The sequence below is a fragment of the Marmota monax genome, unplaced genomic scaffold (genome assembly GCF_021218885.2).
Source record: "Marmota monax isolate L192 unplaced genomic scaffold, Marmota_monax_Labrador192_F-V1.1 WCK01_AAM20220418_F8-fsc00014, whole genome shotgun sequence".
Taxonomy (NCBI): domain Eukaryota; kingdom Metazoa; phylum Chordata; class Mammalia; order Rodentia; family Sciuridae; genus Marmota; species Marmota monax.
In genome coordinates, this window is record NW_026695222.1 from 21886838 (window position 1) to 21901633 (window position 14796).

Consider the following 14796-nt stretch of genomic DNA (forward strand, 5'->3'; position numbering starts at 1 on the left):
ACTAATAATATCAGACATAATCCATTTACATATTTATTTTCTATGTCTATGCATCTATAACTCTCTGTATGTTTCTCCATCCCTCCATCCATGAGTTCCAGATGTCCTTGAGTGCTAGACGTCATGCCAATGCCCATTCTATGGACTGTGAAAGTTGAAACCTTCTGCGGCACTACTGATTTTCAGGGCTTTATAACCTCATGCAACTCTCTGTCTCTAGTTGTTCCATTTATGGGTGTCATCTCTCCATGGGTGCCATGTCTCTATTGCCTGTCAAGGAGATTCCAATCTCAGTCCCTTTGCTAAATTTCAAGAGAAAGCCACTAAGGCTAACCCCTAGAGGAGTCTGGTTGCCTTTTCCAAAAAGCAAGTAGTCAAATTTTTTCTAAAATTATCCACAGTAGCTCTCTTCCTCTTTCTCACTGACTTCTGTTCTTTTTGCCATGCCCAAACACTGCCAGAGGAAATAAAATCCTTTTTCTTGCCTCCTGTGAGGCATGTTGGTGACCTCATTGCCACACACCCATGTGACTCAGGGTTTCTAGGTCCCCTGGAGCTCTGGTGAGAGAAGGTGTGAGCCCCTGGAATTAGAGGAAGATCTTAAGCCAATCTGGAGCTACCAATCATATTTCAGTCAAGGTGCTCCTAGGACTGATGTAGGCCACACTCTATGTCCAGCCACACAGAAGGCCAGGTTAGGACCCACTCAGGGAGCAAATGGTATAAAGAGGAGGGTTCCACAGTTGTGTTCCACTGGTGTCTAATCCCAGCATCTCTCTCTAGGGCTGGAACATACAGGGTGAGTGTCTCTCACTGTTAATGTTGGCCCAAAAGCTGGGGTGGCTTTCTCAGTGTAGTTGTAGGAACCTCTGAATCTTCATGTACCCAAACTGAGTTAGCTCAGGTTCAAGAATACTGAAAGGTGTCAGGGAAGATAAGGATATTTATTTAAACACATTTTCATGGAAATATGGTCACAGTATGTTCTCAAGTGAGAAGAAAAAAGGTCTCTGAGTATACCGATGGATGGCATTTATGTAGAAAATGTATGTATGTTTATATATATATCAGTACCAGTTTTGTAATAATGCTTCAAAAGGTATTTCCATTGGGGGTGGGAGAGAGAGAATATGCCCTGAAGTATTTTGGTAATTAGGCATCGTGTAAGAATTTTTTTCCCTTCTTTTTAAGTTTCTTTTTCCAATATTATATTCATGGCCAAAGAATAATTATAGCTGGCAGAATCAGTATTAAAATGACCAAGGACAATGTGACAAGGATAACTAGCTGGCTGGACACCAGCTTCCAAACTTAGGACCCAAGCTGGGAAGCACATGTTCTCCAGGCTTTGTGAGTTGGGGATTCGAGTGGGCAGTACATCAGGGTCCAATAGGTGGAGCAATCCCGACAGTTTCCAAGGCTGAAGAAGAATAAAATGAACCCTGAGCTGTGGCCCTGTGGCTCATGTTTCCAGTGCATGTTTACATTTGTATATGTAAAAAGAAAATAAGAACAAGTAATCTAAGAGAACTTGGTTCTGGGTGTTTCTTCTAAGCTAGAGAATGCAGAGCACATGTCCCCTTCCTTCTTAGGCTCTGCTCTGTCCATCACTGAGAGCAACAGCATTTAGAACAGGGCTTACCTAACTCTAGTGTATCTTGTGATAATCTGGGGCATTTTTTAACTGAGAATATTCCTGGCTGTCATCCTGGACCTACTGAATTAGACTTGATATGTATAGATGTTTCCTTCTATATTTCATTGAAATGATGAAGAAGGCCCATGGACCACACTCTGATATTAGAGTTAAAGGCTACATCGGGCATCATTGACTTGGTGTCTAATCCTAGCATTGATTGGAAAATTGAGGAGCGGGGTCTATATCAAGAGGCAGGAATTCTGCCTCTTGATTCTGAGTACTCCATGTAGCTAGCTTTGTCCAATAGGATGTTGCAGATATGATTCAGGCAAAGTCTTGGCAAAGCACATGATTGGATGTTCTCTCATGCTCCAGCCATCACCATGAGGAACATGTCTAGATTAGTTTGTTGTTATTAAGAGAGAATGGCTAGCTTCACTTAGCATAATCTGCTCCAATGCCATCCATTTCCCTGTAAATTCTATGATTTTGTCATTTTTTAATGCAGAGTAATACTCCTTTGTGTATAAATGCCACATTTTTTTTATCCATTCATCTATTGAAGGGCATCTAGGTTGGTTCCACAGTCTTGCTATTGTGAATTGTGCTGCTATGAACATCAATGTAGCAGTGTCCCTGTAGCATGCTCTTTTTAGGTCTTTAGGGAATAGACCGAGAAGGGGAATAGCTGGGTCAAATGGTGGCTCCATTCCCAGCTTTCCAAGAAATCTCCATACTGCTTTCCAAATTGGCTGCACCAATTTACAGTCCCACCAGCAATGTACAAGTGTACCCTTTTCCCCACATCCTCGCCAGCACTTGTTGTTGTTTGACTTCATAATGGCTGCCAATCTAACTGGAGTGAGATGGTATCTTAGGGTGGTTTTGATTTGCATTTCTCTGACTGCTAGAGATGGTGAGCATTTTTTCATGTACTTGTTGATTGATTGTATAAATGTCTTCTTTGATATAAGGAGAGTAACTAAGAACAGAGTAGGGTCGAAGAGCATGAGAAGAAGATTAACATTAAACAGGGATGAGAGGTGGGAGGGAAAGGGAGAGAGAAGGGAAATTGCATGGAAATGGAAGGAGACCCTCAGAGTTATACAAAAGTACATACAAGAGGAAGTGAGGGGAAAGGGAAAAATAATACAAGGGGGACAAATGAATGTCAGTAGAGGGGGCAGAGAGAGAAGAGGGGAGGGGAGGGGAGGGGAGGGGGGATAGTAGAGGATAGGAAAGGCAGCAGAACACAACAGACACTAGTATGGCAATATGTAAATCAATGGATGTGTAACTGATGTGATTCTGCAATCTGTATATGGGGTAAAAATGGGAGCTCATAACCCACTTGAATCAAAGTGTGAAATATGATATATCAAGAACTATGTAATGTTTTGAACAGCCAACAATAAAAAATTTTAAAAAAAAGAGAGAGAATGGGAGAAACAAGGAGCAAACCCATACCAGCCCATTAACCTGGCCTAGGATAAAGCCCTCAGGAAACATGTAAGTGAACCATGCTGAGATTAACTGAGATCACCCTCCATCAATTAAGTCCCAACTGACTTCTATAAAAGACTATTGTTTCAAGTCACTGAGTTTTGGGGTAGTTTATTATACAGCAAAAGCTAGCTGATACATCTGGAAAGCTTGCCCTGAAATTGTGATTCTGTAGGAGCTTAAAAATGTCCCAGTGATTCTAACCCAGTGCTCTGTGAACCACATGTGAGAAACACTGCTTTAGACCCAACCCTTTTACTAACTCAGTGTGTAGGTAAATCCTGTGATAGTTCTGAGCCTCAACTTTCTCCTCTGTAAAGAGGGATAATGTGTATTTTCTGTTTATGTTGTGAAGATTAAATAAACATAAACACTGAAAAACTAGTTGATTACATAATTTTCCCCTTCTACTTTGATTTGTCCCCATCTCACTCCCACTCGTTTTCAGGAAGACACCAGGGCAAATATCTTAGGAAAACATGAATCTCAGGGTCACAGCTTTATTGTATAGATTTTTAACACAGCCATATTACAAACATTGTCAGGGAACATTTACAAGAATAAATAAGATGGACTTGCAGGTGTAAAAAGGTTACACTTCACTGTAATGTACAGTCAAAAAATATATCTGATATTCATTGACCTGACATTATTTACCTTCTGCTTTTTTAAGCTAGAATTGGAAAGGAAAAGAAAAAAAAAGAAGAAGAAGAACATTGACAGCACAGTGCTGGCTTTTTTTTTTTTTAAAGTTGATTTATTTTGTTTTCTCTTCTCATACGTGCTTTATCTATCAAACACCCAAACTGTACAAGTGCAGGCCATTGGGATTCATGGAGGAGGCTGCAAATAGCGTGGAGACTTTGGTCTCATGCAATATCATATGCCCAGTGGATATGCAAATGTTAGCCTCTCTGGATTTGCAGGGGAAGCTCATGATAGCCCTTAGAGAGCTATGAGGGTGTCCTGTAGCCAAGGCAATGGTAGAATCCTCAACTCTGCCTTTGATTGGCTATGAGGATGTAGAGTGAAAGAGAAGGTAGAAAAGTGCTTTTGAATTTGATTACCAATGTGGATTAACTGGGCCTAGCCTAAGATCCACCTTGAGATGAATTATATGCACTGGGAATGATTATAATCACGCATCTACTGAGTCACTGTGCTTTTGAAATCTGCTCCAACAGGCCTTGAGTGGGGAATGGGGATAGAATTAACCTTTGGAGATAATGTCTATGGTAAGCAAAGCTCTGCTCTGGGTCCTTCTTGGACCTTTACTGGATCTAGCTGTCACTGATGGCTCTGATGTCCATTGGGTCTGGGTCATGGCTACTTTCATCAGTGAGACCCATAGGCATCAGGTCTGTGGCAAAGCAGCTGTTCCCTCTGGCTTGGTGTTTGTTGATAACCCACTTGGATGAGCCCAGGATATCTGGCCAGAGCAGCAACTTGTCCTTTGTGATGGGGAGACTTGAGTGGGAAAGCAGAAGGCTTCAACCTGCACGAATCAAGTGTGACCTGCTCAGCTTTGTGCTCTGCAGGTATGAATGAGTTCAAACATGATTCCAGCACCACAAGATCTCACCCATCTAGAATGGAAGTGAATTAAAGGCCATCTAAGCAACATTGCCTCTTCCCTTTAAGGAGACATGTGGCTCTACCAGGCAGCTGCTGAGATGGGCTTTCCTGCAGTTAGTATGTTCTTCCTACAGCTACTCAGTTTCACCCACTGGTCCTAGTTTCACTCACAGAGGTGACCTGGGATAACAAACTGTGCTTGACTTTGTTGAATAATCTGCATTTCCTTGGGGAATATGGGGGCTGGTATTCTGCCTGACCCTTCAGAAGCCTGATTTTACTTAGGATGATGCCACTCTTCCCTCTAAGCTCCCAGAAATCCCTGAGGGCTTTGACCTGCCCAAACACTTTACACCATTAACCTTTCATGGGAGGGACTGGAGCAGAATGGGCACTGAGAGTTTATTGGACCATCAAGTCGGGGCCCACTAGCTTGCATTCATGAGCCCAGAGGTAGTAAAGTACTACAACTCCGGGACTTTGATTTTGGCAAGTTCCTTATCCACTACTCTTCCTCCCCTAAATCCAAGAGTCTCATTCTCTGAGGAACCATGAACTACACTAATTACCCTGAACTCCAGAATTCTACATAAGTATTTCCCTAATACTCCAAATCCCCTAGGCCTTCATTCTCTGAATATTCTAATCAAGGACCAAATTCTGACTCCTACTGCCCAGAGCAGCTCTCAGATACAGAAGAATGATTGATGGTTATCCATATCTCAAAGCTCTTTCCAATAGATTCTCTTCCATCCTGACCTTTCCCACATCCCTTGTATTGGCTTCAGTGGACCACCACTATGCTCTTAGAAGGGTGGAAAGCCAGGAGTGGGGGCCCATTGTGACTGCTGATTCCTTCTCTTGGAGATCTAACATTCATGGGTGGATTTAAGGGGGTGAATGTGGCCCCTTTGTTACCCTTTCCAACCTCTTTTGGAGGTGGGCAGGAGATACACAAGAGATGACCTTAATCTCTATAAGATAGCTAGCTGAATAGCCAGTACCATGCAAAAATCTATCCATGGTTCTCAAGAAACTGAGAGCCTGTTCACATGCACAGATAGACATCACTGATGTCTGGGTGAAGCCAAGCCTCTGCCCTTGAAAACTTCTAGATGTGTATACCTGAAAGTTCCAGCAGGGAGCCCTTGCATGGGAATATATGAATAAGATCCAATCTCAGCTGGTTTCCTCTAGTTGAATTTACTTTTCCTATTTCTGTTATGCTTGGCTGTAATTTGGAGCTGATCAGAAGTTGGTTGGGTGATGGGGAGGGCAAATCAATACTTTGATATGACATGACATTTATGTTTCATCTTCTTACTTGTCCTTCAGCTTGGGTTAGCAAATTGTCTCTGGGGATCTTGGCCTGGTACATTTTTTTTGAACTTAAGGCTTAGGATCAGCATCCCACTGATGCTCACCCTTAAGGTCACCTAAGTCTTCCACAGTATCACTCCTTGTTTAGCTTGGTGCTGATGACCAGCTCAGGAGTGGCCAGCTGCAAACCAAAGAAGGGTGGGTTTCTTCATTCTGCTCTCAGGAAGGGAGGTCCAGGTGAATGGTCATTTACTTTAATGTCTCTGGACTTGAGTTGGGTTGGGCAGTCACTGTTCCAGAGATGACCTGGTAAGTGCCTGTCTACTCCTCCCTGGGCTGCTCCTCTATTGTCTGCAGCAGCCTTCCTAGACTGACAAACCTAGTGCTCTACAGGGGTTCTCAACAGAGCATAGGAAATAGGGATCCTGGTAAGGACACACCAGGAGTTAACACAGCAACCAGAAATGGAGGATGAATAAACATGATTGGCCACAGGGAAGATAGTCATCTTCTCCCCAGATGCCGAGATCTCTTCCAAAGTAGCACCCCTGTTAAGTGAGTCTGACAAGTCCTACCTATGCCCCTGTCCTGTTGTGTCATAGAAGTGCCCACTTTGCTCAATGGCCCATGACCATTTTTGGTTCTGAGTATTCACTGTGTTGCAATACCCTGGCCTTGCCTTCCTGTTTTCCTGCCCGAAGCTTTCCAAAACTACCCATTCTAACCTGCTGAAGCAGGTTTTCATGTTCCTTTTCCCATGTATGTTTGGTCCACCATGCCATAGCCAAGAAATGGCAAAGTCAGGGTTCACCCAAAGACTGAGCTCTTTCCACCACAATCCCATCCCTCACCGAGGGCTGCACTGTGCCATACTAATCCTATCATAGTAATCTGTGCTTTCTGGTGGCTCCCCCTCTAGGGTGCTGCAGGTTGCAGGAATCCAGTGAGTGTGTGTGGCTAAAGTAGGGGACTTCTAGACTCCAGACCTTCATATGAAGGGAGTAGCCTCAGATTTGCCTGCATCAGCCATGCTGGCCCTCCACCTTGACAATGGGTACCACCTTCTAAAACCCAGGAATCAGGAATCTGCTGTGTAAGGCTGCATCCAGCTTGGCTTTCACCATGCCAGATGGGCAAGTCCTCATCCTTCTAGGAGGTCAATGATTTCTTCCACACCTAACTGGAAGGGACCTTAGTTGAGGTCAACTCAGGAACAGTGAGGTCAGGACGCCTCCACACCAAGGTTCTGCTTGGGGCGGGGGTGAGCTGGTCTTGAGCTTGAGTATGGAATTAGCCTCAGGAGAAAGCAGCATAGTCATACTATGCCTCAGACTGGGACATCATTCCCTTAGGGTCCCTCAGAGTGGGCTGAACAAATCAAAGCTATGTGAGGTATAGGGTTCCATTTTTTTTTCTTTTAGTGTTTTTACAGTCATGTCGAAACTAATCAGAACAAATTAGGAAGTGTACTTCAGGTATTACATGAATTGTTAGAGTAAACCAGGATACTTTTTAAGGAATTTTAAGCTTACCATTGTCACTTTGGGATTTACTGGGATCCACTGAGTTATCTGCTTCACTCTAGTCTCTGCAGGTATGGATAACCCCATGGGAAAGACTCAGACACAATGTGGAAAAATACTGTCTCAGTGATCAGGAAACCCAGTTTAAGTCCCGGCTTGCTCATTCACCAGCCGTGGAACTTTGAGCATGATCTGACCCTTTGGAGCCTTTGATTCCTCATCGGTAAGCTGGGGCTATGAGAATCACAAACACTCCTTAGGATAATTGGAGCACAGAGTCTTTCGGCCCCATGTGATGTCTGACATCCTGTGGGACACTACTCAGGCCACACCGCAGAGAGGGACAATACCTAACACAAGCTGTTCCCTTCTATTCCCACAAAGGGAGGCTTGCTGTGGCTGTCTGGGGGCCTGGAAGACCTGGATGGCCCATGATTTTCACACCTGCAGGCTCCTGATTGCTGAAGCTATCTAGGCCACAAACACATGCCAGTGGGGACAGTTCCTGGATTAATTCCTTGCATCTTCTTCAAGTGGAGTTCATGTCTAGGAGGTGAACATCTTAGGAAGATCTTTGCTAAGAGAGGAGACTCTCTGGTGCCTTGGACATGAATCTAGCTTCTGTTGTGGAGACTGTTCATGAAAGGTCAAGCCTACCCTCTAACTACCATGGGGTGAGGAGATACTCTGGGGAGGTGGTGTTAGCTTGGGTGATTTCCTGGGTAAGGGATCAAGTCCAAATTCCTGGGCACTCTTACCCCATCTTGTCTAAGACTTGCCACATATTTTCCATGTGGGATGTTAGAGAAGTTATCTCCACCAAGAAACTTTCATTTTGTTTTGCATACACTAGCCTCCTTTGGAGGGTGACTAAGTTGTTAGAAAACGAGGGTATGAGCTGGCCCTTGTTGGGTTACCCCATATGGCCTGAGTTTTTACAATTTAAAGTCACCCTTTAAATTTCTGCCATTTGAAATGGTGGAAACGCTTGCCATCATCGTCTGTCAGCTGTTTAACCCCTTTCTGAGGAGAATAATAGGATTTGTGTTAAACAGCCCTCCTTCCACCCAAGATGTCGGGGGAAAAACAACATATAATAGGCTGCAGGCTCCTTGAGGCTGGGGAAGATCATTTGGGGCAGTAGACTGGAGCCAGGTGAAGGTAGCAGGATCAGTGGGGGTTGGGTCCTGGGGACCTGCTCAAATACACCTGGGAAGAGGCCCATCAAAAGAGAAGAGCGAGTTCGTCATGGGGTTCCTTTGCCTGCCTTTGCTTTGAGATGTTTCCTTTTGAACCTCCAAAGTGACAGCCCTTCCTTGATCAAGTCTGGTGTCCCTGGACTTCTAGACAGCTCCAGAGTCCATGCCAATGAAGCAGCTTCCCTGGGCTCCTTTTATGTCCTGTCCCAGTGAGCATAGAGGCCCAGGTTGCTGACCCTGCTCCACGATAAAGCAGAGACCCTGGGTTTCTCACAAGAGCTGAGTCTCATGATCCACTGCATATTTTGTTCCAGCAACAAAATAATGAGCAGACAGACAAAATAGATATGCTATTAAAAAGTACACGCTTAAGGGAATGTTTTCACAGTGTCTGATGAAAGGAAAAGAGGCAGCCCCACCGGTCCAGAGGGAGCCTTCTCCAACACCAAACTGAGCACATCATTGCTGAGCTCCGCAGGCTTCTTGTTGCCTGCAGGGTGATGGCTGCACCCTCGGTGGGGTATCTGTGTCCCTGACCCTGGCTCGTTGCCTGCCACTTTCCCCTGGCCTGTTGTGCTCCCGCTGGGCTGGCCTCCCACCGTCTGTCCCTCCAGATGCCTTTTTCACCTATTTGCCACTGCACTGACTGATCCCTTGGCTTGAATTTCCTTTTCTTCTTTATCTACCTGTTGAGACCCAGCTGGAACGAATCTTGCCTCTTTAAGGAATCCAAAGGTAGAGCCTCACACCCAGGTTCAGGTAATACTCATTCACACCATTTGCAGTGGTTTAATTTTCCCAGGATATAGTGAGCCCTAAAGGGCAAAAACTGTGCTTTACCAAATTCTTTGCCCCTTATCCCCCATTTCTAGCCTGCAAGATGGGGCTTCCTAGATCCCAGGCTACGGGAGGCTGCCAGATACTGTGCCTAAGCACTGGCTAGAGATCAAGGTAGAGCATCCCTGGGTGACTCCTTGAGGGAAAAGGAACATGGTTTTCATGAAGAAGAAATTAGATAAGACTAAGTTTTCCTGGAGAACCAGGAATGAGTTACTAAAATATATCTGAAATTCTGGGTTTCTCAGAAGAACTGGCATCAGAAAGAAAGAATTAAATTTCCATTTGTGGAGTTCTCTGCTCAGAAATTTCTAGCCTTATTTTTTCTCCAATAAAATACATTGCTTGGCTGGGGATGTTTGAAGAAAATAGTACAGAGAAGGTTCAGCTCCATCACCTGCCTTTTTGGGACTCAGGATTTCATCTCTGAGGAAGGTGTGTTGGTTTCCTCAATTGCAAAATGGAGATGATGGTAATAGCTCCTTGATGGGAGGTACTAAGGACTAGGCCAGTTGTCACTAGGGATGGTGCCAAGCATGACACCTGGCATACAGTAGACATTTGCAAATGTTGACTCCCTTTTCTTGACTCATCCATACTTTGGGCAAGACTCAGAGTCCCAGGCCTCATCCCCTTGGTCAATTTTAAACCAAAGCACGAATGGGTCCACAATGGCCTTTTTCAAGATGGCAGCTGTATTTCTCTAGGGAATACAAATTTGGAGATCCAGATTTTCCACAAAGCTGATACTCTCTCTGTCCTAGCACCCAGGGATCGTATTCTGACTAGCCCATATTGCCTTCCTCGTGGTTGTGCTACCAAGGTTGGGACCTTTCAAGGACATGACAGGAAATAAAATAGGTTCAAGAGATTTATCTTGTAGCTACACATTCAAATTCCCACTCTGTCTTTTTTATTTCCTGACATATGAGACTAAAATTTTACACTCTCAAAAGAAAGTTTCTTTCCACATGTACTTGAGAAAATAATCAAATCTTATCTTCTTGGCTCCTCCTAAAGGAAGCTATCATCCAAGAAACACAGGGTTTACATTAGACCAGACAGAGCCCTGCCCTGGGAAGGTGGTCCCTTTTACAAAGATGAAGTGGAGTAGTGACATTCCCTGCACCCCCTCCCACAGACCACAAAGGAGCATGGAAAACCTTTATCAGTGTGTGCTGTGGGCACAGCTGGCTGGCCAGTGAATGACAGAAGGTCAGGGCCTGGGTTGGGAAAGGAGTACAGAATAGCAGTGGGCCAAGCCCCATGCAGTTTCAATATGAGGATGGACAGTGGCCTCCACTGTGGTCTAGGGGCCACTCCAAGGTCACACTGATCCAGACTGGCAGGTATCTGGCACCAGAGGCCCCTGAAGAACAGAGTGTACAGGGCATCAGAGCAATGACTTCCAAGGTCCCAGTTTTATCCATAACAGCATAGAGAAGCGGAACCCACATCCCCAACACTACTAAGGGAACGAGGGTGAAAGAAGTATTGGCCAGCCTCCCACTCTCTAGCACCTGCACAGTTGGCTTGCCATGAGATTCACAAACTTGGAAAGAATGAAAGCAAGAGGTCTGGGAACCGGACGTCCAGGGCCTTGCTTGTGGGTGCACTTCTGCTTGGGCCCAGGGCTGTGGCTGGTCAGGTGTGTAAGGGAAGCCTGGGCCTGTGAGTGCGGCATCTCCCACAGCTACAGGAAACCCCCTAAGAAGGTGCAGAGCCCACTGCAGAACATGGGACCATCAGTCTTCTCCTTGGAGCTGGGCGCGGGTGTCACTTTTGTGCCACTGAGCCCAGTCACTGCCATTCACAGAAAATGGGGCTCGGCTGCAGCAGCCTGTGGACTCCAGCAGGTTTCCCCATCCCATGGGCTAAAAGGAGCTTAAATATTCCAGTGCCACCTCGTATACGAATTTATACTGTTCCTGAGAGGAGGAGAGACAAAGGAGAAGAAACGAGAGAGATGGAAAGGAAAGGGAAAAATGCATTAGATTTGAGATATGCATTTTGCAAAAAAACTTTACCTACATCCATTCAAAAAGTCAACTCAAAATTATCCACATCTGGACATCCTTCAGTGTTCCCTTGGATGCCTACTCCACCTGAGCTTTCTCAACTGCCCAGCTGGGATGGTTCCCTTTCTTCTTACCATTCTGCATACCAGTTCTTCTCACAGGGCAACCTGTGTACACACACCCAGGGATAGCTGTTAAAAATGCAGATGCCGATTCAGTAGATCTGGAGTGAGGCTCAAGAGTCTACACACTCCCAGGCAATGCAGATTCTGAGTGGGATCTCACATTGGGTAGGAACACACTTTGAGTAGGTTTAAAGACATTTATATTAAAATTCCTTGTGTATGGCCTGACTCCTCCCTTGCACCAGGTCTTATCTTCTGGGGAATCTGCCTCCCCACTCTCTTTACTATCCTTCTTCTACAGTGTCCTAGTTCAATGCTCCACACTGTAAAAATTAGCATAAGTGAATTAGAATAGGATTGGACTGAATTGCAAACATAATTCACACTCTACAAATTCAGAAGCCTTTCCTTTAAGCCTGAATTAGTGATATTTTCTTAAGGAATGGGTAGAAAGTAAAACAAAGTAGGTGTACCGGGGATGAACATTTGCATTACCCTGCAGGAAAGAAAACTTGGTTGGGTTGGCAGGGGAAGAAACAGGGCAGGCCTAGAGACATGCAGATAGATATGCAGATAAACACCCAGCTGTTGAAAGTTTCTCCTTCCTGAAGTCATTTTCCTTGATTCCAGGGACTACGGCCAGCCCCTAACTGTTGGAGAACAGCTCTTGGTACACTCACCAGAGTCTCCACCATGTTGGATTTGTTATTCCTCAATGTTTTCACAATGTGGAACACGTCGATGATGTTCTGCTGCTGGATCATCTCACACACACTGCAGATGGCGCAGAAGGTTCCACTGCGGCCTCCCCCATTTCTAAACAGAGAGTGAAGGGGTGAGCCACATCCCTGGGTGCCCCCGACCCCAGCTCCTGCTGATCTTAGCACCTCATGGTAGGAGTGAAGCCTGCAAGATGAGGCATCAGGGTGAGAATTTGAACCTGAGTGGTGAGCTCTGGCTTGAGTTCCATTTGTGCCATGAACCTTCTTTGACTTGAGGCAAGTCCCTCCCTACCTGGGCCCCAGTTCCCCACTCCTGTAATGGAGGCATTGGACTGGATGACCACAGAAGATATAATTAGTTCTCCTTGATTCCATGAGCATGATACAGTCACCCAGGGACCCTGGCTGAAGCCCACAAGACAGGAGGATATTGTGTCTTTGTTCATGTGACATCTGTGTCCTTGTCCTGCCGGATGCTCTGGGTCTACCTTCATATCCAGTGAAGACAAAGGAAGGTGCCAGGTGATTTTCCTTATGATGTCTTCCTACCCTCCACTAAGGGCAGCCTAGGGTCAGCCAGCCCAGGCTTGAGACTGTGGGCCTGGGAGGCTGCATCTACTTGCACATCTTCATTTGAGCAGGATCCTACTGATATTGAGTCTAGGGGAAAGAGTACTCTGGGTAGGACCATGTCTCTGTCACTCCTTTCTGAAGCTTTATAAATCATCTTCATGGAAACACCCCTCAAACTCTTTATAGAGAGTCCCTTCAGGAATTTACCTGATTCTAAACTCCTAGGCCCATTGCCAAGAGCAGCTAATGATTTCATGTAATGGTGTGTGTCTAAAGAACATCTGGACAGAAACGAAGGCACTCAGTCAGTCTCCCAGATGTTCTAGCTACAGGATATCCCATGACCAGATGTTTCAAGTACAGATAGTTGTCCTTCCTCTGCTGGATGCTGCCCGCATTTCAGTGGCTGTTGTGGTGCCTGGGGTCCACAAGGATGCTAGGTTCCTATTCTCTGTGGGCACAGTGTCAATCCTGTGTTTTCTTCTATTCAAACCGCTGGCCACCTTGGCTAGGGGATATATGGATAAAAAGGCACTCTTGCTAAAAGAGCAGGGAGGGTTCCTAGGAAGGACGGTTTGGCAATTTCTGGAGCAAGAAGATGAGTCAAGAGGATGCAGGCATCTCAGGGCCTGCAGGAGTGAGACCCTGAAGGGTTGGGGTGGCCTATGCTGACAGTGGAGTCATTGGAATGCGTGGAGGGAACTGGAGGGGACAAGGGTTAGTTAGCGGGGAACGGGCTGCCAGTTTCTGGGAGAGCCAGCATGGTGTGGCCCATGTGAGCATCAGCCTGACCCAGCATGCCACACAGCATCTTCCAGGACTCTAATCTCATGATCTGTCTCCTTTGGGAAGGGGTTTTGCTACGGGCGGGGGACGGGCTCTGAAGCTCCAATTGTGCATATGTATGTTTAACCACCTTTTTGCTCTGACTTTGTTGATGCGCGTGCACTGCCTATTTGAGAAAAAGTGGACAATTAGCTGGTTTTGAAAAGACCGAACCCAATTTTGAGGTTAGTGAGCTGTTATGAATGTCTCTACTTTCTCAGAAATAGTTATTGTGTAAGAGGGAAGACTTTGGTCCACATTTCCTGTAGCATGACATTGTTGATCTCTTTGCTGACAGACATATTGTTTTCATTTTCTGACTATTTCACACCAGAGCACTACAGGGTCTAAAGATGGTCTAATTCAACATCCCAATGAGGGAAGTGAGGACCCCATGATTAAGTGATTTTCTTGACCTGCACAGCTTGTCAGCCACAATTTTCTAAGGGTCCCGACCCCCACCTCAGATGACAACATGGGGGTCTCTGGGCTGTGCTCATTCTAAGACAAGAAGTGAAGACTTCAGTTCACCCACTGTGCCCTGGGGAAACAGAGTTCCCAGGTTCTGCAGATCCATCTGTCAGCTCCTCCGAGGAGCATCTTCCTGGCATGCTCTTGGTGTCCCTGTTTTCTCACTAAGCCTGTAGTAAGAGACATCCCAGGAGGCAGACAAGGTGGGTGAGTCCCTTGGTTTTCTCCAAGGCAGTGTGGCTCAGTGGGGGGCAGTATATCTTAGAGCCCAGGGTATGCAAATCTCATCTCTTCTCTTAACTCCTGATCCCTCTTCCTGTCTGGGCTTCAGTTTTCTCACTACAGAATGATCATATCTGCCTTGCAGATGGGATGATGTGATTTGTTTAAAACATCTGCTTGAGCTAACTAAGGCTTTCCCTTCTCTTCTTCTTCAGGAAATAATGAAGGAGACTCTTATCAGAAG

The 14796-nt window shown here is 45.6% G+C and overlaps 1 protein-coding gene across 6 annotated transcripts in view; it reads right to left on the bottom strand.

Annotated features, from left to right (window-relative positions):
• Positions 1–3611: 3611 nt before the first annotated feature.
• The window catches only part of Ptprt (protein tyrosine phosphatase receptor type T), a 1068074-nt gene continuing 1056889 nt past the window's right edge, over positions 3612–14796 (bottom strand). For all 6 annotated transcript variants that reach the window (XM_058575678.1, XM_058575677.1, XM_058575682.1 and 3 more), the window contains 2 exons: positions 12420–12555; positions 3612–11524 (listed from right to left, as the gene is read on the bottom strand). In XM_058575678.1, coding sequence (XP_058431661.1) covers positions 11471–11524; positions 12420–12555 — 190 coding nt within the window. In that variant the 3' untranslated portion in view covers positions 3612–11470. The remainder of the gene's footprint in view (positions 11525–12419; positions 12556–14796) is intronic.